The sequence below is a fragment of the Pristiophorus japonicus genome, chromosome 2 (genome assembly GCF_044704955.1).
Source record: "Pristiophorus japonicus isolate sPriJap1 chromosome 2, sPriJap1.hap1, whole genome shotgun sequence".
In the NCBI taxonomy this organism is placed as follows: Eukaryota; Metazoa; Chordata; class Chondrichthyes; family Pristiophoridae; genus Pristiophorus; species Pristiophorus japonicus.
In genome coordinates, this window is record NC_091978.1 from 305,688,753 (window position 1) to 305,710,269 (window position 21,517).

General features: G+C 51.9%; 1 protein-coding gene across 2 annotated transcripts; it reads right to left on the bottom strand.

Annotated features, from left to right (window-relative positions):
• Positions 1-234: 234 nt before the first annotated feature.
• LOC139234172 (neuropeptide Y receptor type 2-like) lies at positions 235-19,768 on the bottom strand. 2 transcript variants are annotated; one of them, XM_070865219.1, is made up of 3 exons: positions 19,488-19,768; positions 7,805-7,975; positions 235-2,072 (listed from the first exon to the last, which is right to left on the bottom strand). In XM_070865219.1, exon 3 carries the CDS (start codon positions 2,020-2,022, stop codon positions 904-906), a length of 1,119 nt encoding a protein of 372 aa, XP_070721320.1. In that variant the 5' UTR covers positions 2,023-2,072; positions 7,805-7,975; positions 19,488-19,768; the 3' UTR covers positions 235-903. The 2 variants fall into 2 exon arrangements, with proteins under 2 accessions (XP_070721320.1, XP_070721310.1); XM_070865209.1 differs by having other exon boundaries at positions 235-2,129.
• Between the last annotated feature and the right edge of the window lie 1,749 nt (positions 19,769-21,517).

Below are 21,517 nucleotides of genomic sequence, written 5' to 3' on the forward strand. Positions count from 1 at the left end.
CATATCAAACTTGGAATATACAAATATATTAAATATAAATGCTGGTTTTGGGATGTGGATGGTAATAAACAGCTAGACATCAAAAATAAGAACTCAAAAGTACGTGTGATACTTCACACATTTTCAACAATGGTGTTAATGCTCCACATCTAAGATATTTAAACTTCTCCTTTAAATGTATATATCATTTACATGGCATATTATCAAATAATATTTCATTTTAAATAAGCACCTTTGTGACATGAAATTAATCACAGTTAATGTGTTAAGGTATAATAATTGATCCTTCATATATGCACAATCAAGCACATTGGGCACTTTTATTTATGTGGCATACATTTTCAGATCACTGATGGGTGCCTTTAGGTTTTCATATAAAAGCAAAATTGAAAATAGTCACCAGTATGTACTGCAACTGATACACAATTATATAATAACAGTAGCATATTCAAACTGGTCTTGTTTAATTTTGTAAGAGGTTTAGACAGGTCACCTCACATTAGTTAAGTACGGAAATTGGAAATATTGCAGCAAGTGTTCACCTGTAATGTGCTCTGAAATCTGAGATGTATAATAAGTCAAACCAACCACTTCTGAGAATGGTAGTGGACAGATTTTGTCCAATTGATGTTTTGTACAGATTTTGAGTACATTTTATTTTCACCACAGACTAATTAATCAACGTTTATCAATAACCTCAGCATTCATTGTCATATCGTCATTGCCCATCATATATGTTCACTAGAAGCTGGTATTGGAATTTACTGTCGACTATCAGTGCCCCGTGTTAATGGCCTAGGTTTTCCTGCACAGCGATCTGAAGAGAGATTGGAGATTAGTGCTCGTCAGATGCTAGACGATGAAAGTGGATACATACTGTGCCATGAAATATTTAAGGAATACTTAAACGGTGTTTGGCTGGTTGGATTCAGTAAACTGGGTATTGGGGGACGATAGACAGATTTCTGCCTCTGTATTTTCCTTCAACTCTGTATGCTCTTTGGTTTTAAATTTTGCTGTACCTTCCGGATGAATAGTCTCAAGTCTCTGCTCGCATTTGAACACCGTGATGAATGAGTTGCGGTAGTTTTTATTCATCCACCCATAGACCAGTGGATTGATAAAGGTGGAGCACATGGCTATAACATGAAATATGGTGTAGAGTAATTTGTACTCTTTTAGATCCAAAACTTTCTTGTCAATATCAATTGCAAGTTGAAATACATGGAACGGCAACCAACTTACGGCGAAGACCACAACCACCATCACCAGCATTTTGGTTGTTTTTCTTCTCCGACAATGACGATCGTTCCCTCCCCCCGGACTGACATGGTTTTTCAGTTTGGTCCAGATCCTAATGTAAGCATAAGATATAACCACCAGGGGCAACACGTACTGCAAAAGTAACATGGAGACGCTGTAAAGCGTCCCGTCACTGTCGTTCCCATTAGGCCACTTTTCTGAACATGCTTGCATTTTCAGATCGTCAATTTGTATCGCTAAATATTCTCTGAAGATAGCTTGAGGGCAAGCCAAAACTGCGCTAGCGAACCAGGTGATGCTTATGATGATAAAACATATTTTCTTGGAGATTTTGCTTTCTAGGTGATTGACGATACATCGATGTCTGTCCAGAGCGATGACAATGAGAGTTATTGTCGACACGTGGACGCTGAGAGCTTGGGCATATGGAAGCAGGTGACACAAGACTGGCCCGAACTTCCATACACCCAGTAGGGTGTACACCAGTGTAAAAGGCAAACACAACGTGCTCACCATTAAATCAGCCACTGCGAGGTTTGCAATAAAGAAGTTGGTCACTGTTCCCATACTTTTATACCTGATAACTACATATATTACCAGTGAATTACCCACAACCCCTAGGACGATGATGGAACAGTAGGCTAGGATGAGAGTTATCTGCATCCCAAGTAATTTAGTGCTGTCATTAATGGAGAAGTCCGCAGGATACAGCTTGTTAAATGGTGGGATGATGTCTTCTTGCCCATCCTTTAGATCCATTTCTGCTTCCTGCTCTCTTTCCTCTGTTATGTTGATCCCACTTTCTGATTCTAAAGGGCCCATTTTTACAATAAAGACATTTTAGATGTTCACTCTTGAATTTTCTTCTAAAAAATAAACCAAATAAACGTATCAATACCTAGCTCATACCTATGTAACATTATTGTTCAAAAGGTTATATATTTGGCGACTAAAGCCCTGTAGTCTTGAGAGAATGTAAATCCCCTTCAACAATTGTTTGATCTTCTTTGACCCATGCAGTGGGATCAAGCTGCAATAAGCAACTCTGGGAAGGAGACGGTGAGAACACTAATTGATCAGAAAGATGTCGGTGGCAGTGCAGGTATTTGGAATCAAAGACATCTAAATAAAATAAAATCTAAATACGAAGATCACAATTTTGAATGGCTGGGATTTGTCCCATCTTGAATCACCCCCAGCTTTATATTTTCATATCGGAGTGACTATTTGTACGGCGTTTTGACACCTCTGCGCATGCACGCCTTTTTGGTCATGAGGAAGCCGAACCTGGAGTCTGAGTGTGAGCCTGCGACTCGGGCTGTTACTAATGGAGCCTCCAGGACTTTTCCTAGAATATTATCTACACAAATATTTTGCGGCCTTCAGAGGGAGAGTGAGGGGATTGGAGTGGGGGAGGGAGAGGGAATCAGAGGGGGCGAGAAATGAGGGAAGGGGAAGAGAGGAAATTAGAGGGGGAAAAGAGAGATCGGAGGGGGAGAGAGAGATAGGATTGGAGGGGAGAGAAAGAGGCAAGGGGGAATAAGAGGGGGAGAGGATTGGAGGGGAGAGAGGGAATCAGATTGAAACAGCAGCGCATTTGGAAAGCAGTGACAGGATCGGTCCAAGTCAGCATGGATCTATGAAAGGGAAATCATGCTTGACAAATCTTATAGAATTTTTTGAGGATGTAACTAGTAGAGTGGACAAGGGAGAACCAGTGGATGTGGTATATTTGGACTTTCAAAAAGCTTTTGACAAGGTCCCACACAAGAGATTGTTGTGCAAAATTAAAGCACATGGTATTGGGGGTAAAGTGTTGACGTGGATAGAGAACTGGTTGGCAGACAGGAAGCAGAGAATCTGGATAAACGGATCCTTTTCAGAATGGCAGGCAGTGACTAGTGGAGCGCCACAGATATTTACAATATACATCAATGACTTAGATGAAGGAATTGAGTGTAATATCTCCAAGTTTGAAGATGACACTAAGCTGGGTGGCGGTGTGAGCTGTGAGGAGGATGCTAAGAGGCTGCAGGGTAACGTGGACAGGTTAGATGAGTGGGCAAATGCATGGCAGATGCAGTATAATGTGGATAAGTGTGAGGTTATCCACTTTGGTGGCAAAAACATGAAGGAAGAATATTATCTGAATGGCGGCAGATTAGGAAAATGGGAGGTGCAACGAGACGTGAGTGTCATGGTACATCAGTCAGTGAAAGTTGGCGTGCAGGTACAGCAGGCGGTGAAGAAGGCAAATGGTATGTTGGCCTTCATAGCTAGGGGATTTATGTACAGGAACAGGGAGGTCTTAATGCAGTTGTACAGGGCCTTGGTGAGGCCTCACTTGGAATATTGTGTTCAGTTTTGGTCTCGTAATCTGAGGAAGGATGTTCTTATTGAGGGAGTGCAGCGAAGGTTCACCAGAGTGATTCCCGGAATGGCAGGACTGACATATGAGGAGAGACTGGATCGACTGGGCCTGTATTCACTGGAGTTTCGAAGAATGAGAGGGGATCTCATAGAAACATGTAAAATTCTGACAGGACTGGACAGGTTAGATGCAGGAAGAATGTTCCCGATGTTGGGGAAGTCCAGAATCAAGGATAAGGGGTAAGCCATTTAGGACCGAGATGAGGAGAAACTTCTTCACTCAGAGAGTTGTGAACTTGTGGAATTCTCGACCGCAGTGAGTTGTTGATGCCAGTTCGTTAGATATATTCAACAGGGAGTTAGATATGGGCCTTACGGCTACAGGGATCAAGGTGTATGGAGAGAAAGCAGGAAAGGGGTACTGAAGTGAATGATCAGCTATGATCTTACTGAATGGTGGTGCAGGCTCGAAGGGCCGAGTGGCCTACTCCTGCACCTATTTTCTATGTTTTTATGAATCAGAGGCGATAGAAAGAGGAGAGGGGGAGAGGAAATCAGAGGGGGGAAAGATGTGCGGGAAGGGGAAGAGGGGGAATCCGAGAGGGAGAGAGAGGATCGGAGGGGACGGCGAATCAGAGGGGGCAGAGAGAGGATTGGAGGGGAGAAAGGGGAGAGGTGGAATCAGAGGGGGAGAGAGAGAGGATCAGTGAGAGAAAGGAGGGAAGGGAGAGAGAGGGAATCAGAGGGGGAAAATAGAGGATCAGAGGGGGAGAGAGAGGAGAGGGGGAATCAGAGGAGAAAGAGGATTGGAGGGGAGAGAGAGGGGAGAGGGGGAGAAGATCGGAGGGGAGAGAGTGATCAGGGAATGGGGAGAGAGGGAATCAAGGGTGGAGAGAGTGGGTCAGAGGGGAGAGAGAGAGGAGAGGGGGAGAGAGAATCAGAAGGATAGGATTGGAGGGAAAAGAGAGAGGAGGGAAGGGGAGACAGGAAATCAGAGGGGGAGAGAGAGGATTGGAGGGGAGTGGGAGAGGAGGGAAGGGGGAGAGGGAATTAAAGGGGGAGAGAGGATCTTGAGGCGGAGCGGGAATCAGAGGGGGAGAGGATTGAAGGGGAGACTGAGGAGAGGGGAAGAGGGAATCAGATGAAGAAAGAGAGAGGAACAGAAGGGAGAGAGAGGAGGGAAGGGGAGAGAGGGAATCAGAGGGGAGAAAAGAGTATCTGATGGGGAGAGAGAGTATCGGAAGAGAGAGCGGGGGAAGGGGGGGGAAGAGAGGGAATCAGAGGGGGAGAGGGTTTGGGATTGTGGAGAGAGAGAGGGAATCTGGGAGAGACAAAGGTGTTGGGGAGGATTGGAGGGGAAAGATTGAGGATTGGAGGGGATAGAGGAGGGGGAGAGAGAGGGAGGAGCGACAGGGAGAGGAGGCCAGGAACTCGGGGGGAGAGGGTCAGGAACTCGGGGAGAGGGGTTCAGGAACTCAGGGAGTGAGGGTCAGGAACCTGGAGTGTGAGGGTCAGGAACTTTGGGGGGGGGGTGGGTGGGGGTCAGGAACTTGGGGGGGTGGGGGTCAGGAACTCGGGGGGGGGGAGAGTCAGGAACTCGGGGGGGGAGATGGGTGGGGGTCAGGAACCTGGGGGGGTGGGGGGTCAGGAACCCAGGGGATGGGGGTCAGGAGCTTGGGGGGTGGGGGGTCAGGAACCCAGGGGATGGGGGTCAGGAGCTTGGAGGGTGGGGGGTCAGGAACTCGGGGGGGGGGTCAGGAACATGGGGAGTGGGGGTCAGGAACCCGGGGAGTGGGGGTCAGGAACCCGGGGGGTGGGGGTCAGGAACCCAGGGGATGGGGGTCAGGAGCTTGGGGGGTGGGGGGTCAGGAACTTGGGGGGGGGATCAGGAACACGGGGAGTGGGGGTCAGGAACCCAGGGGATGGGGGTCAGGAGTTTGGGGGGGTGGGGGGTCAGGAACCCAGACGATGGGGGTCAGGAGCTTGGTGGGTGGGGGGTCAGGAACTCGGGGGGGGTCAGGAACACGGGGAGTGGGGGTCAGGAACCCGGGGAGTGGGGGTCAGGAACCCGGGGGGTGGGGGTCAGCTTCCCGGGGAGTGGGGGTCAGGAGCTCGGGGGGTGGGGGTCAAGAACTTGGGGAGTGGGGGTCAGGAACCCATGGGATGGGGGTCAGGAGCTTGGGGGGTGGGGGTCAGGAACTCGGGGGGGGGGTCAGGAACACGGGGAGTGGGGGTCAGGAACCCGGGGAGTGGGGGTCAGGAACCCGGGGGGGGGGGCGTCAGGAACACGGGGAGTGGGGGTCAGGAACCCGGGGAGTGGGGGTCAGGAACCCGGGGGGTGGGGGTCAGGAACCCGGGGAGTGGGGATCAGGAGCTCGGGGGGTGGGGGTCAAGAACTTGGGGAGTGGGGGTCAGGAACCCGGGGGTGGGGGTAAAGAGTACGGAGAGCACAGTGGGGATGGGGGAAGAACATGATCCAAGTCTAAAGAGGGTGGGTGGGAGGATGAGAGTGGGAATGTGATCCAGGTGGTAAGACAGATCACGTTATTCCAACGCTATCCCTTTTACATCCAAACTACGTTCTCCCTCTCCTCACCCTAGACCTGGTTAATTTCTCAGAAAGCTGGCGCTATTCACTTCATACCCAATAAACCTGTTAATCCGTGATCCATGCACAATGCCCCATCTAACGGGGGGGTGGCGGGGAGGAAGGTCATGGACTTGGGACGACGGTGGTGGTGCGGGACGCGGGGAATGTCAGGAACTTGGGTGAGAAGATCAGGAACCTACGGGGGAGGAAGTTGGGCAGTGGGAGGCGGAACCCAAACAGAGCATCGGGGAGCAGGTTATTGGGCACTGTTGACCACACCTACTATCACTTTGCTGATGATTGAGAATAGATAGCTCGGGCAGTAATTGGCCGGATTGGATTTGTCCTGCTTTTTCTGGACAGGGACATACCTGGGCAGTTTTCCAAATTGTCAGATAGATGCCAGTGTTGTAGCTGTATATGGCTCAGAGACGTGGACTATATACAGTAGACACCTCAAAGTGCTGGAGAAGTACCACCTGCGCTGCCTCCGCAAGATCCTGCAAATCCACGGGGAGGATAGACGCACCAACGTCAGCATGCGGCAAACCAGACTCCCCATCCATCCTTTCCTTCAACCACTGTCTGCCCCACCTGTTAGAGAGACTGTAATTCTCACATTGGATTGTACAGTCCCCTGAGAACTCACTTTTAGCTTGGAAGCAAGTCTTCACAGGGACTGCCTATGATGATGATGAGCTGTACTGGAATAGCTTGGCTAGAGGCGTGGCTAGTTCTTCACAAGGGGAGAAACAAACGAGGATAGGGGGAGAAAGGGAATCAGAGTCTTTAACACAGTATTCTTCAGCAGGACAACTGGGATGTTGTCGGGGCCCTTAGCCTTTGCTGTATCCAGTGCGCTCAGCCGTTTCTTGATATCACGTGGAGTGAATCGAATTAGCTGAAGACTGACTTGTGTGCTGGTGGGAAACCTCAGGAGGAGGCCTATATGGATCATCTAATCGGCATTTCTGTCTGCCTTCAATTCTATAGCATTGATATGTTTGCACTACAAAGATGCAGATTGAAATTATGTAGTTTTAGAAGTTACCGGATAGTTATCCACACGAAGTGAATAGGATTCATTAACAAGATTAAGTCGCAGAGGGATGAAAATATTCGCGCGTTCTCGAATCGGAGCTATGTAGTAACAATGGTGCAAATTGATAACATATATTTCTGTGAACAGCAGGTCTCGACAGCCATATGTCAGCGATTTGTCAGAGTAAATTAGTGCATGCAGCAAGAAAAAATTACTGATAATTGTATGAGGGCATGAAATGTTTTATCAAATTAAGACAAATCATAGCACAAGGAAGTAACAAATATTGCGACTTGTGGAAGTAACATCAGTACAGAGTTAATAACAAGATGATAGTTTGAAGATCTGAAGCACAACGTGAATATACCGAACTACAAAAGTTCAACGTCTAACACATTAGGGGAGCTCAAAATGAAACAAAAAATGAAGGTGAGACCGAAATGAACCTGAAACTATGATAAAAGGATGAAAATAGCAGAAATTAAAAAAACTGAAAATGGGTTGAGCAAGACGTCATGTATTTTTGTAACTAAACTGACCTGAACCGTTTACCGAAAACAACGATGCTGAGAGTCTGCAGTTTGCTTGGCGCCGTGAAATGTTGCACTTTCTGTGCTCTGCTCGTGGTCTACACGTTGAGGGCTTTGGCGAGCTGTGAGCTGTGCACTGTAATACAACGCTGGCGGCAGCACTTGGCAGGACGTCACTCACTTTACAGAAGAAATTCAGATAAGACGTCAACTGAAAATTCTTAACAACAAACATACTCTAACGAGCGAGGAGCTCTAATTTCGCCTGGGAATTGCATTGTAACATAAATTATTCCACCTATGTAAACTACAGAATCATAGAATAATACAGCACGGAAGGCCATTCAGCCCACCGTGCCTGTTTGCTCCATCAGCCCCATTCCCCAGTCCTTTCCCCAAAGTCCTGCAACAATTTCTCTTTCAAGTATTCTCTTTTGAAAGTTATTATTGAATCTGCTTCCAGCACACTTTCAGGCAGTGCATTCCAGATCATAACGCACAGTGTAAAAATAAATTCTTCCCATCTCGCCTGTGGTTCCTTTGCCAATGAACCTAAATCTGTGTCCTCTGATTGCTGACCCTCCTGCCATTGAAACAGTTTCTCTTTACTTATCAAAACGTATTTATCAAAACCTGTCATGATTTTGAAAACTTCTGCTAGATCTCCCCTGGATGTCTAGGGACTTACAGGGGAGGATAAAGAAAAAAAGGGAAGCTTATGTCATATACCAATGGCTAAATACTATAGAATCTTTGGAGGGATATAGAAAGTTAAGAGGCAAAATTAAAAAGGATATTAGGAATGCTAAGAGAGAGCATGAAAAATTATTGGCTAGCAAAATTAAGGAAAACCCAAAGATGTTCTATAAATATATTGAGAGTAAGAGGGTAACTAAAGAAAGGGTAGGGCCTATTAGAGACCATGAGGGTAATCTTTGTGTGGAGGCGGAAGATATTGGTAAAGTTCTTAACATATACTTTGCATCTGTTTTCACAAAGGAAAGGGGCAATGCAGAAACTGCTATCGAGGAAGAGTGTGATATTCTGGATGAAATAAATATACTGAGAGAGGAAGTATTAAGGGGTTTAGCAGCTTTGAAAGTAGCTAAGTCGCCAGACCCAGACGAAATGCATTCCAGGCTGTTGAGCAAAGTAAAAGGGGAAATAGCAGATGCCTTGACCATCATTTTTCAGTCCGCTTTAGATTTGGGCATGGTGCCGGAGGATTGGCCCTTCGAGCCTGCACCGCCATTCAATAAGATCATGGCTGATCATTCACTTCAGTATCCCTTTCCTGCTTTCTCTCCATACCCCTTGATCGCTTTAACCATAAGGACCATATCTAACTCCCTCTTGAATACATCCAACGAACTGGCATCAACAATTCTCTGCGGTAGGGAATTCCACAGGTTAACAACGCTCTGAGTGAAGAAGTTTCTCATCATCTCAGTCCTAAATGGCCTACCCCTTATCCTAAGACTATATCCCCTGGTTCTAGACTTCCCCAACATCGGGAACATTCTTCCCGCATCTAACCTGTCCAGTCCCGTCAGAATCTTATACGTTTCTATGAGATCCCCTCTCATCCTTCTAAACTCCAGTGAATAAAGGCCAAGTTGATCCAGTCTCTCCTCATATGACAGTCCAGCCATCCCTGGAATCAGTCTGGTGAACCTTTGCTGCACTCCCTCAATAGCAAGAACGTCCTTCCTCAGATTAGGAGACCAAAACTGAACACAATATTTCAGGTGAGGCCTCACTAAGGCTCTGTACAACTGCAGTAAGACCTCCCTGCTCCTATATTCAAATCCCCTAACTATGAAGGCCAACATACCATTTGTCTTCTTTACTGCCTGCTGTACCTGCATGCCAACTTTCAGTGACTGATGAACCATGACACCCAGATCTCCTTGCACCTCCCCTTTTCCTAATCTGCCGCCATTCAGTTAATATTCTGCCTTCGTGTATTTGTCCCCAAAATGGATAACCTCACATTTATCCACATTATACTGCATCTGCCATGCATTTGCCCACTCACCTCACCTGTCCAAGTCACCCTGCAGCCTCTTAGCGTCCTCCTCACAACTCACACTGCCACCCAGTTTAGTGTCATCCGCAAACTTGGAGATATTGCACTCAATTCCTTCATCTAAATCATTGATGTACATTGTAAAGAGCTGGGGTCCCAGCACTGAGCCCTGCGGCACTCCACTAGTCACTGCCTGCCATTCTGAAAAGGACCCGTTTATCCCGACTCTCTGCTTCTGTCTGCCAATCAGTTCTCTATCCACGTCAGTACATTACCCCCAATACCATGCGCTTTGATTTTGCACACCAATCCCTTGTGCGGGACCTTGTCAAAAGCCCTTTGAAAGTCCAAATACACCACATCCAAGGTTCTCCCTTGTCCACTCTGCTAGTTACATCCTCACAAAATTCGAGAAGATTCATCAAGCATGATTTCCCTTTCATAAATCCATGCTGACTTCGTCCGATCCTGTCACTGCTTTCCAAATGCACTGCTATTTCATCCTTAATAATTGATTCCAACATTTTCCCCACGACTGATGTCAGGCTAATTACCCGTTTTCTCTCTCCCTCCTTTTTAAAAAAGTGGTGTTACATTAGCTACCCTCCAGTCCATAAGAACTGATCCAGAGTCGACAGACTATTGCAAAATGATCACCAATGCATCCACTATTTCTCGGGCCACTTCCTTAAGTATTCTGAGATGCAGACTATCAGGCCTGGGGATTTATCGGCCTTCAATCCCATCAATTTCCATAACACAATTTCCCGCCTAATAAGGATATCCTTCTCACGAGACCCACTGTCCCCTAATACATTCGGAAGGTTATCTGTGTCTTCCTTCGCGAAGACAGAACCGAAGTATTGGTTCAATTGGTCTGCTATTTCTTGTTCCCCATTATAAATTCACCTGAATCCAACTGCAAGGGACCAACGTTTGTCTTCACGATAGGTAAAAAAAGGGATGAGGTCCGATGAGATGAATTTAAGGAGCGAGGAGCTAAATTAAAACGTAGGACCTCAAAAGTAGTAATCTCAGGATTGCTACCAGTGCCACGTGCTAGTCAGAGTAGGAATCGCAGGATAGCTCAGATGAATACGTGGCTTGAGCAGTGGTGCAGCAGGGAGGGATTCAAATTCCTGGGGCATTGGAACCGGTTCTGGGGGAGCTGGGACCAGTACAAACCGGACGGTCTGCACCTAGGCAGGACCGGAACCAATGTCCTAGAGGGAGTGTTTGCTAGTGCTGTTGGGGAGGAGTTAAACTAATATGGCAGGGGGATGGGAACCAATGCAGGGAGACAGAGGGAAACAAAAAGGAGACAAAAGCAAAAGACAGAAAGGAGATGAGTAAAAGTGGAGGGCAGAGAAACCCAAGGCAAAAAACAAAAAGGGCCACTGAGGATTCATAGTGCTCAACAAAAATATATTCCAGTGAAAAAGAAGGGCGGTAAGAGAAGGGATAACCAGCCGTGGATAACCAAGGAAATAAAGGAGAGTATCAAATTAAAAACCAATGCGTATAAGGTGGCCAAGGTTAGTGGGAAATTAGAAGATTGGGAAAATTTTAAACAACAGCAAAGAATGACTAAGAAAGCAATAAAGAAAGGAAAGATAGATTACGAAGGTAAACTTGCGCAAAACATAAAAACGGATAGTAAAAGCTTTTACAGATATATAAAACGGAAAAGAGTGACTAAAGTAAATGTTGGTCCCTTAGAAGATGAGATGGGGGATTTAATAATGGGAAATGTGGAAATGGCTGAGACCTTAAACAATTATTTTGCTTCGGTCTTCACAGTGGAAGACACAGAAACCATGCCAGAAATTGCTGGTCACAGGAATGTGGGAAGGGAGGACCTGTAGACAATCACTATCACTAGGGGGATAGTGCTGGACAGGCTAATGGGACTCAAGGTAGACAAGTCCCCTGGTCCTGATGAAATGCATCTCAGGGTATTAAAAGAGATGGCGGTAGTTATAGCAGATGCATTTGTTATAATCTACCAAAATTCTCTGGACTCTGGGGAGGTACCAGTGGATTGGATAACAGCTAATGTAATGCCTCTGTTTAAAAAAGGGGGCAGACAAAAGGCAGGTAACTATAGGCCAGTTAGTTTAACATCTGTAGTGGGGAAAATGCTTGAAACTATCATTAAGGAAGAAATAGTGGGACATCTAGATAGGAATAGTGCAATCAAGCAGACGCAGCATGGATTCATGAAGGGGAAATCATGTTTAACTAATTTACTGGAATTCTTTAAGGATATAATGAGCACGGTGGATAGAGGTGTACCGATGGATGTGGTGTATTTAGATTTTCAAAAGGCATTCGATAAGCTGCCACACAAAAGGTTACTGCAGAAGATAAAGGTACGCGGGGTCAGTGGAAATGTATTAGCATGGATAGAGAATTGGCTGGCTAACAGAAAGCAGAGAGTCGGGATAAATGAGTCCTTTTCGGGTTAGAAATCGGTGGTTAGTGGTGTGCCACAGGGATTGGTGCTGGGACCACAACTGTTTACAATATACATAGATGACCTGGAAGAGGGGGCAGAGTGCAGTGTAACAAAATTTGCAGATGACACAAAGATTAGTGAGAAAGCGGGTTGTGTAGAGGACACAGAGAGGCTGCAAAGAGATTTAGATAGGTTAAGCGAATGGGTTAAGGTTTGGCAGATGGAATACAATGTCGGAAAGTGTGAGGTCATCCACCTTGGGAAAAAAAACAGAAAAAGGAAATATTATTTGAATGGGGAGAAATTACAACATGCTGCGGTGCAGAGGGACCTGGCAGTCGGTCCTTGTGCATGAAACTCTTTTGGAGTTTACCTGAAAAACATAAGCATTAATCCGTGCCCCCCGACCTGGATGACACATCAGACATTTACAAGAACCTTTTTTTTCTTTTTTTGGTCCTTTTTTGTGTTTTTCTTTTTTTTTTTTTGGGTACTAACATCACATTTTTTTTTTCCAGTGCCCCCTATAAAAGGGGAGGTGGACACTAAAAGCACCGGCAATTAAAACAAATTAAACTTTAAAACGTAAAATCAAATTAAAATTTGGTTGCCGGGCATGATGATGCACTCCAGTCCCTCCGGTGCCCACCTCTCGCGGAAGGCCGCGAACGTACCGGTGGACACTGCGTGCTCCATCTCCAAGGACCGGATGTAAGAGCGGAAGAGAGGCAGGCAGTCAGGTTGAACGACCCCCTCGACCGCCCGCTGCCTGGACCGGCTGATGGCACCCTTGGCCGTGCCCAGGAGCAGTCCTACGAGGAGGCCCTCGGACCTACCCGCTCCCCTCCGCACAGGGTGCCCAAAGATCAAGTGAGTGGGACTGAAGTGCAGCCAGAATTTCATGAGCAGCCCCTTTAAATAATAAAACAGGGGTTGCAACCTCGTGCACTCAATAAAAACATGGAACACAGACTCCTCCAGACCGCAGAAATTGCAGGCGGCCTGGGAGTCCGTGAACCGGCTTAAAAATTTGTTGCACGGCACTGCTCCGTGCACCACCCTCCAGGCCAAGTCCCCGATGAATAGTGGGAGGACTCCCGCATAGAGTGCCCTCCATCGGGGACCCCCACCTCCTCCGGACGGCAAGATGGTACGCCATGGCGTGTCCGGATGGCCGGCGAGGATGGCAAAGTTGAGAGTGTGCAGGAGCAGCCCGTACAGGAAACCCCTCCGCGCGGAACTGAAAGGCACGGAGGGGATTTCCCCGAGGCGGCTCAAGTTGTGAGGCGCCGGCCCCCAAGGGAGGTTCCGGGGTTTGGCGCCGATGAGGAATTCCGTCCGGACGGGGGTCAGTTCGAACGGGATCTCCCCACGTGCTTGAGCCTCCTCGATGCACCTAACAGAGTCAGGGCCCAAAGCTGTTTTTAGCGACTCGATGGCTTCGGCCGCGCGGCGGACGTTGGCTGAATTTAGGCGCCGCGCCAGCATGCCTGGCGCCATCCAGCCCGCTCCTCCACCATCGAGCAGGTCCCTGACCCTGGTCACCTCACCAGCCACAGCCCTCTCTTCCGACCGCCACATAAAACCTCGGTCGTGGAGGTACGGATTCCCGAGCAGCAGCTCCTGCAGGACAGCCGCCACTCCAGCCGGCGGAGAGCTGCGCTTGGTGGAGACTTTGTTCCAGACCCTGATGAGTTCCTTGTAAAAGACAGGCAGCTCCTGGAGGTCGGTCCTGACACCCCCCAAGTTCACAAACAGGAGCTGCGTGTCGTAATTGAGGTTGCGCTGCTGGCGGAAGAAATACGTTGCCAGAGCACACCACCTAGGAGGGGGCTCGACGTAAAGGTATCTCTGCAGGGTCTGAAGACGGAAAGTCGTGAGCTGGGTGCTGACGCACACCAACGACTGACCGCCCTCCTCAAGCGGGAGACTCAAGACCGTGGCAGAGACCCAGTGCTTCCTGTTGTTCCAGAAGAAGTCCACCAGCTTCTTCTGTATCTTGGCGACAAACGCAGGGGGAGGGGTCAAAGTGACCAGCCGGTACCACAACATTGCGGCCACCAGCTGGTTTATGACTAGCGCTCGACCCCTGTAGGACAGCACTCGGAGCAGTCCTGTTCAGCGCCCTAGGCGAGTGGCGACCTTGGCCTCCAGCTCCTGCCAGTTCGCCGGCCAGGCTTCCTCGTCGGGGCTAAGGTAGACTCCCAGATAGAGGAGATGGGTCATGCTCCAGGCAAAAGGCCTGAGCTCCTCCGGCAGGGAGTCCACCCGCCACTGACCCACCAGGAGTCCGGAACATTTTTCCCAGTTGATTCTGGCGGAGGATGCGGCTGAGTAAATCTCCTGGCACTCACGCATCCTCCGCAGGTCAGCAGTATCCTCTACCGCGAGGAGCACGTCGTCGGCGTAAGCCGATAGGACGACCTCCACGCCCGGCCCTTGCAGAGCCAGTCCCGTCAATCTCGTCCGCAGGAGGCGCAGGAAAGGCTCCAAGCAGACGGCGTATAACTGGCCGGACATGGGGCATCCCTGGCGCACCCCTCTCCCAAAGCGAAGGGGCGCCGTCAAAAGTCGGATCCGGGCAACGAAATGCGTCCCGAACCCGAAACCGTGCAGAGTTCCGAGCAGATAGTCATGATCCACCCTGTCGAACGCCTTCTCTTGGTCGAGAGATAGGAAGGCGACCGACAGACCAGCCTCCTGGGAATAATGGATGAGGTCCCGGACCAGATGGATGTTGTCGTGGATTGTCCGGCCCGGGACCGTGTAGGACTGGTCGGGGTGGATCATGTGGTCCAGCACGGTGCCAAGGCGAGCAGACATCGCCCTGGCGAAGATCTTGTAGTCCGTGCTGAGGAGGGAGACCGGGCGCCAGTTCTTAAGGAGGCGGAGATCACCCTTCTTAGGCAGCAGGACGATGACTGCCCTGCGCCAAGAGAGGGGCATCTCCCCGGTCGCCAGACTTTCCCCCAGGACCCGCGCGTAGTCGCCCCCCAGGACGTCCCAGAACGCCCTGTGGAAGTCCACGGTCAGCCCGTCCAGCCATGGGGATTTTCCCCTCGAGAGCCGGTCGAGGGCACCGGTCAGCTCCTCCAGGCTTAGCGGAGCTTCCAGATTTTCGGCACCCTCTATGCTGACCTTCGGCAGGTCCTCCCACAAAACTCTACGCGCTTCCTCGCTGGACGGCTCCGGAGACAACAGGGCCCTGTAATATTAACGGGCCCTGTTGTTGACGCCCTCCGGATCCGAGACGAGAGAGCCGTCGTCGGCCAGCAGCGTCAAGAGCTGCTTACGGACACTCTGTCTTTTTTCCAGCGAGTAGAAGAAGGGGGAGCCGCGGTCCAGATCCCGCAGGAACCGGATCCGCGACCTCACGAACGCGCCTCGGGACCCGACGAGCTGCAGCTCCTTCAGCGCGGCCTTCTTCGCTTCGTACACCGTCCGCAGGGCCGGGTCACCAACGACTTGACCGAGACGGGACTCTAAGTCGAGCACCTCTTTTTCTAGGCGCCCGACCCTGGCCGCCCGCCTCTTGGTCGACCCCCTCGCGTACTCTTGACAGAAGACGCGGACGTGAGCCTTGCCCACATCCCACCATAGCCTCAAGGAGGGGAAGCCCCCCTGCTTCCTTCTCCAATCGGCCCAGAAACGACGGAACGAGTCCTGGAACCGCACGTCCTCCAGCAGCTGGTTGTTAAAATGCCAGTACGCGGACCCCGTCCTCGCGCGGAGCGAAGCGACCTCCGCCCACACCAGGTGGTGGTCTGAACACGGCACCGGCCGCATGGAGGCCGCCGGGACGCAGGAAACGTATGCCCGAGACATGTAAAAGCGGTCGACTCTGGACCATCCTACTCCAGGCCTCACCCAAGTAAAGGCGCTGGAGTCGGGATGGAGATTTCGCCAGACGTCCACCAAGTCGAAGGACCCGACCAGGTCCCTCAACTTCTCCATCGCCGTCATGCTCTGCGGGGCACCGGAGCGGTCCCTCGCCTTGAGGGTGCAGTTAAAATCTCCCCCGAGGACAATGCAGTCGCCGACGTCAACGGAGCCAAGAAGAGCGGACACCTCTTCGAAGAAGCGCGTTTGCTGCGGGCCGGGCTGAGGGGCGTACACGTTAACGAGATGGAGCGGCATGTCCCCCAGGTGAACTGTTATGTGCAGCAAGCGTCCTGGCACGGGCTACTCGACCCCCAAGATCTCCGGCTGAAAATGCGGGGCCAGCAAGATGGCCACCCCACTAGAAGTGGTGGTGAGGTGGCTAATGCGGACCTCTCCTTGCCATTCCAGGAGCCACGTGGTTTCATCTCCTGGAACGGTGTGGGTTTCTTGCAGGAAGCACGCTGCATATTTCCCCTCCCCCAGGAGCGAAAAATTGTTAAATCTATGGCGTGCCTCTCTGCCGCCGTTGATGTTGAGGCTGGCTATGGTTATCTTCATGACAAGAGCATAGTGCAACCTCTGCCTAACCTATTGTGGGGGGTGGAGTGGAGTAGTTTGTTGACCTCCACTCCTTCAGCAGCTCAGCGAGGAACCTTTTGAGCCGGCGCAGCTCAAGGCCTTGCACCTTTGATAAGGGCCCACCCGCGGCCATGGTTTTAGCGGCGGCGCGGACGGAAGCGACGAGCAACACCGGCTCAGAGCATCTTTCCAGGGCCAGACGGACTTGGTCGCGGCGACCCCGGCACTGGACCAAAAAGTCCCGGAGTTCCTTTGCAGGAATGAGGAGGGTCTCAGCGGCGGACGCGAGCAGATCCACCGCCTCACTGGCGATGGACTCGAGATCTTCACCCGCGTCCTCCACCGAGTCCCCGTCCCCCTCCGGGAGGTCGCCGCTAGCAGCCGGCCCGTCGGCCGCACGAGGTACGGCAAATGGCCCGGCCGCTCCATCTGGCCCTGGCTCTGCCCCGATCCCACCCCCAGGATCGTCGGCAGAGGAGTCCCCACTGGGCTCTTTTAAAATTGGTGCTGGGTCAAGAAGCGACAGCGGAAGGGGTTCCTCCTCTGCCCCAGGAACCGGGGAACACGGAGAGACCTGGTCAAAGTAATGTTCCAGGTCCACCAAGCACCCGAGCTCCAAAGTAGGGGGCGAGGGTTGTTGTTCTTCCCCCTCCCCGCCGCCACCCCCCGGCCCAGCGTGTACAGATTCATTAAAATTCAAAATTTCCGTTTCTGCCGAGTCGAGCAAGTCCCGGGGGAAGTCGGTTATTGGCTGGGCGGGCTCAGGTTCGGCCTTTTCGGCCCCGCCCGCCTCAGTCCCCGGGACGCTCGGCCCGGCAGCAATGCATTCCTCTGCTGGCCCCATGCCCCCCACGACAGGCAGATCTTTCACGCCATCCCCGGGAGGCAGCGGCTGGGCTGCCTCGACTGTTTCACCCTCCCCGGGGACAGACTCCTCTCACCTACAGCACAGCTAGGGGGCGCTGGTGGGGGACGCGGGACATGCGGCAGGCACCGACTCCTCCGCGGAGGGATGTTGTTCCCCCTCCGCCTCATTGGAGCGGTGCCTCCTTTTGTTCCTGGGGGGGAGCGGAGGCAGGGAGACCCCCATGTCTGCCGAGGCCTCCCGCTCCACTCCCCCCTTTTCCTTATCATGCCCACGCCCGAACCCCTCTGCGGTATTGATCGAGGGCTCGGGCACGGGCTCAGGGCACCCCGCGCTCGCCGGTGACGGGGTTGGGCTGAGCACAATAAACAGATTGTCTGGCGCACCGAGGGGACCCGCCTCCAGATGTTTCGCCTTCTTCCGCGCCTTCCTTCCAATCGGACGCTCTCCCTCCCCCCCGCCGGAGGCCGTGAAAACAAAGGCCCCTGACGATGCCCGCGCACCCACAGCTCCCGGCACGCGGATGCTACTAGTGGGAGGGGTGGCGGCGGCGCCAGCCTTGGCCGCCTTCGGTCGTTTGGCGGCCTTGGAGGCGGGGCAGTTCTTGCGAACGTGCCCCACCTCCCTGCAGGCATGGCACCGCACGCCATCCGACGTCCAGAAGACGCGGTAGTCAGTCCCCTCGTGCACCACATTAAAATAGCCCTCCGTCGTCTCCTCCCGCGCCTGCCGGACAAAGAGCTGGCGGCGGAAGGAGAACACATGGCGCAGGCTGTTCTCCCTGAGGCCGAGCGATATGGGGTTGATTCCCGACCTTACCTCCCCCAGTTGGTGTAGGTGAGGGAGGAGGAGCTCAGCGGGAACAAAGGGCGGGACGTTCGAAATGATGAACCTCTGCGCGGTGGCCTCGAGAGGGTCCACCGGCAGGAACGTTCCGCGCACCGTGAGCCCATTTTCGAGGGCCAGGGACACCGCCCGCTCCGACCCCAGGAAGAACACGGCCTTCCCAGACATCTTGGAGGCTGCAACAATGGCCGAGGGGCCGACTACCCCAGCCATCGCCCGCACGCACTCCTCAATGCTCATTGTGGGGTGAGTGTAGCTCTTGACCCCGTTTTTCTTTGTAATGAGTCTGAAAGGTGGCAGGGCAGCAGGTGGCGCAGGAGGTGCCGTAGATGTGGACGCCGCCTGCGCATATGTCCTTGCTGGCCCTGCCACCGGCGTGGATGGGGTCGCTATCACGGGGTCCCTTTAAGGGCTACACCCACCCCAAAGTCACAGGCCTTAATGGTCTTAATTGGCCTCGTTTCAATGTATGAGCAGAGAAGCTCTGAAAGAGGCACACCTCTCCCCTAGTTGGCAATTGGGGAGGGGCCTTGCTCCCTCTGCTCAGTTGTTTTAATTGTTTTTTATTAAAAAAAATTAGGAGGAAGGGCTCTCAGAGAGAGAGGGGAGAGACAGAGAGAGAGAGAGATAGAGTTGTTGGGGCGGGAAAGTGGGAAGCTGCGAGGGCAGGTCTCCCCTCACAGCAATGGGTGGGTGCACTCCCCAGATGGCAAACAAAACACAGTCTTTGGGGTGGTCTTCGGGTGGGGGGAGAAGATGTCTTCACCTGGGGCAGCTGGAGCCACACAGGCACACACTCCCAACGATGTTAACCAGGGTAATCAATAGTTATCAGCCTGGTAGCTCCAGCTATCCCAGACTAGGCAATGGGGGAGGGGTGCTTTAGTGGTGTGTGGGGCCTAGTTGTAAGCAAGACCCCCACACACACTTCCACACACACACACCCCCCGCGATGTTCCAGCCCCCGATTGGTCTTCTTTCCTCCCCCCACCAATACAACAAAGTCTTTTAGGAACTGCACCAATACACCCACCTGTAGAATGGTAGAGTCTCCCTCCTTCCACACTGGATGTTGTTGTTGGTCTTTCCCCCTCTCTCCAACTCTTTGTAGAAATGGTAAAGTTGTTAAAGTTTTCTGCTTTCCTCCTCTCCCTCTGGGTGAATGTTGGTGGTGAAGCCCCTTCCTTCCTTCTCTTCCTGGGCTGATTCACAGGCCCAGCCAGGAGCTACAACAGGAGATGCTCTCCTCACTGCTCACTCAGCCAACTGAGCAGGACACGCCTCCAAAGCTCCACGATTGGTCTTTGTGCATGAAACTCTTTTTGGAGTTTATCTGAAAACATAAAACATTAATCCGTGCCACCCGACCTGGATGACACACCAGACATTTACAAGGCCCTTTTTTTCCTTTTTTGTGGTTTTTTTTTTTTGTTTTTCTTTTTTTGGTTTTTTTTTGGGCACTAAAATCACTTCCCCCCCCCCCCCCCCCCAGTGCCCCCTATAAAAGGGGAGAGGGACACTAAAAGCAGCGGCAATTAAAACAAGTTAAACTTTAAAACGTGAAATTTGGTTGCCGGGCGTGATGATGCACTCCAGTCCCTCCGGTGCCCACCTCTCGCGGAAGGCCGCGAGCGTACCGATGGACACTGCGTGCTCCATCTCCAAGGACACCCTGGACCGGATGTAAGAGCGGAAGAGAGGCAGGCAGTCAGGTTGAACAACTCCCTCGACCGCCCGCTGCCTGGACCGGCTGATGGCCCCCTTGGCCGTGCCCAGGAGCAGTCCTACGAGGAGGCCCTCGGACCTACGCGCTCCCCCCCGCACAGGTTGCCCAAAGATCAGGAGAGTGGGACTGAAGTGCAGCCAGAATTTCAGGAGCAGCCCCTTTAAATAATAAAACAGGGGTAGCAACCTCATGCACTCAATAAAAACATGGAACACGGACTCCTCCAGACCGCAGAAATTGCAGGCGGCCTGGGAGTCTGTGAACCGGCTTAAAAATTTGTTGCACGGCACTGCTCCGTGCACCACCCTCCAGGCCAAGTCCCCGATGAATAGTGGGAGGACTCCCGCATAGAGTGCCCTCCATCGGGGACCCCCGCCTCCTCCGGACGGCAAGATGGTACGCCATGGCGTGTCCGGATGGCAGGCGAGGATGGCAAAGTTGAGAGTGTGCAGGAGCAGCCCGTACAGGAAACCCCTCCGCGCGGAACTGAAAAGCACGGAGGGGATTTCCCCGAGACGGCTCAAGTTGTGAGGCGCCGGCACCCGAGGGAGGTTCCGGGGTTTGGCGTCGATGAGGAATTCCGTCCGGACGGGGGTCAGTTCGGACGGGATCTCCCCATGTGCTTGAGCCTCCTCGATGCACCTAACAGAGTCAGGGCCTAAAGCTGTTTTTAGCGATGGCTTTGGCCGCGCGGCGGACGTCTGCTGAATTTAGGCGCCATCCAGCCCGCTCCTCCGCCATCGAGCAGGTCCCTGACCCTGGTCACCTCACCAGCCACAGCCCTCTCTTCCGACCGCCACATAAAACCTCGGTCGTGGAGGTACGGATTCCCGAGCAGCGGCTCCTGCAGGACCGGAGAGCTGCGCTTGGTGGAGATTTTGTTCCAGACCCCGATGAGTTCCTTGTAAAAGACAGGCAGCTCCCAGAGGGCGGTCCTGACACCCCCCAAGTTCACAAACAGGAGCTGCGTGTCGTAATTGAGGTCGCGCTGCTGGCGGAAGAAATACGTCGCCAGAGCACACCACCTAGGAGGGGGCTCGACGTAAAGGTATCTCTGCAGGGTCTGAAGACGGAAAGTCGCGAGCTGGGCACTGACGCACACCGACGACTGACCGCCCTCCTCAAGCGGGAGACTTAAGACCGCGGCAGAGAACCAGTGCTTCCTGTTGTTCCAGAAGAAGTCCACCAGCTTCTTCTGTATCTTGGCGACAAACGCAGGGGGAGGGGTCAAAGTGACCAGCCGGTACCACAACATTGTGGCCACCAGCTGGTTTATGACTAGCGCTCGACCCCTGTAGGACAGCACTCGGAGCAGTCCTGTCCAGCGCCCTAGGCGA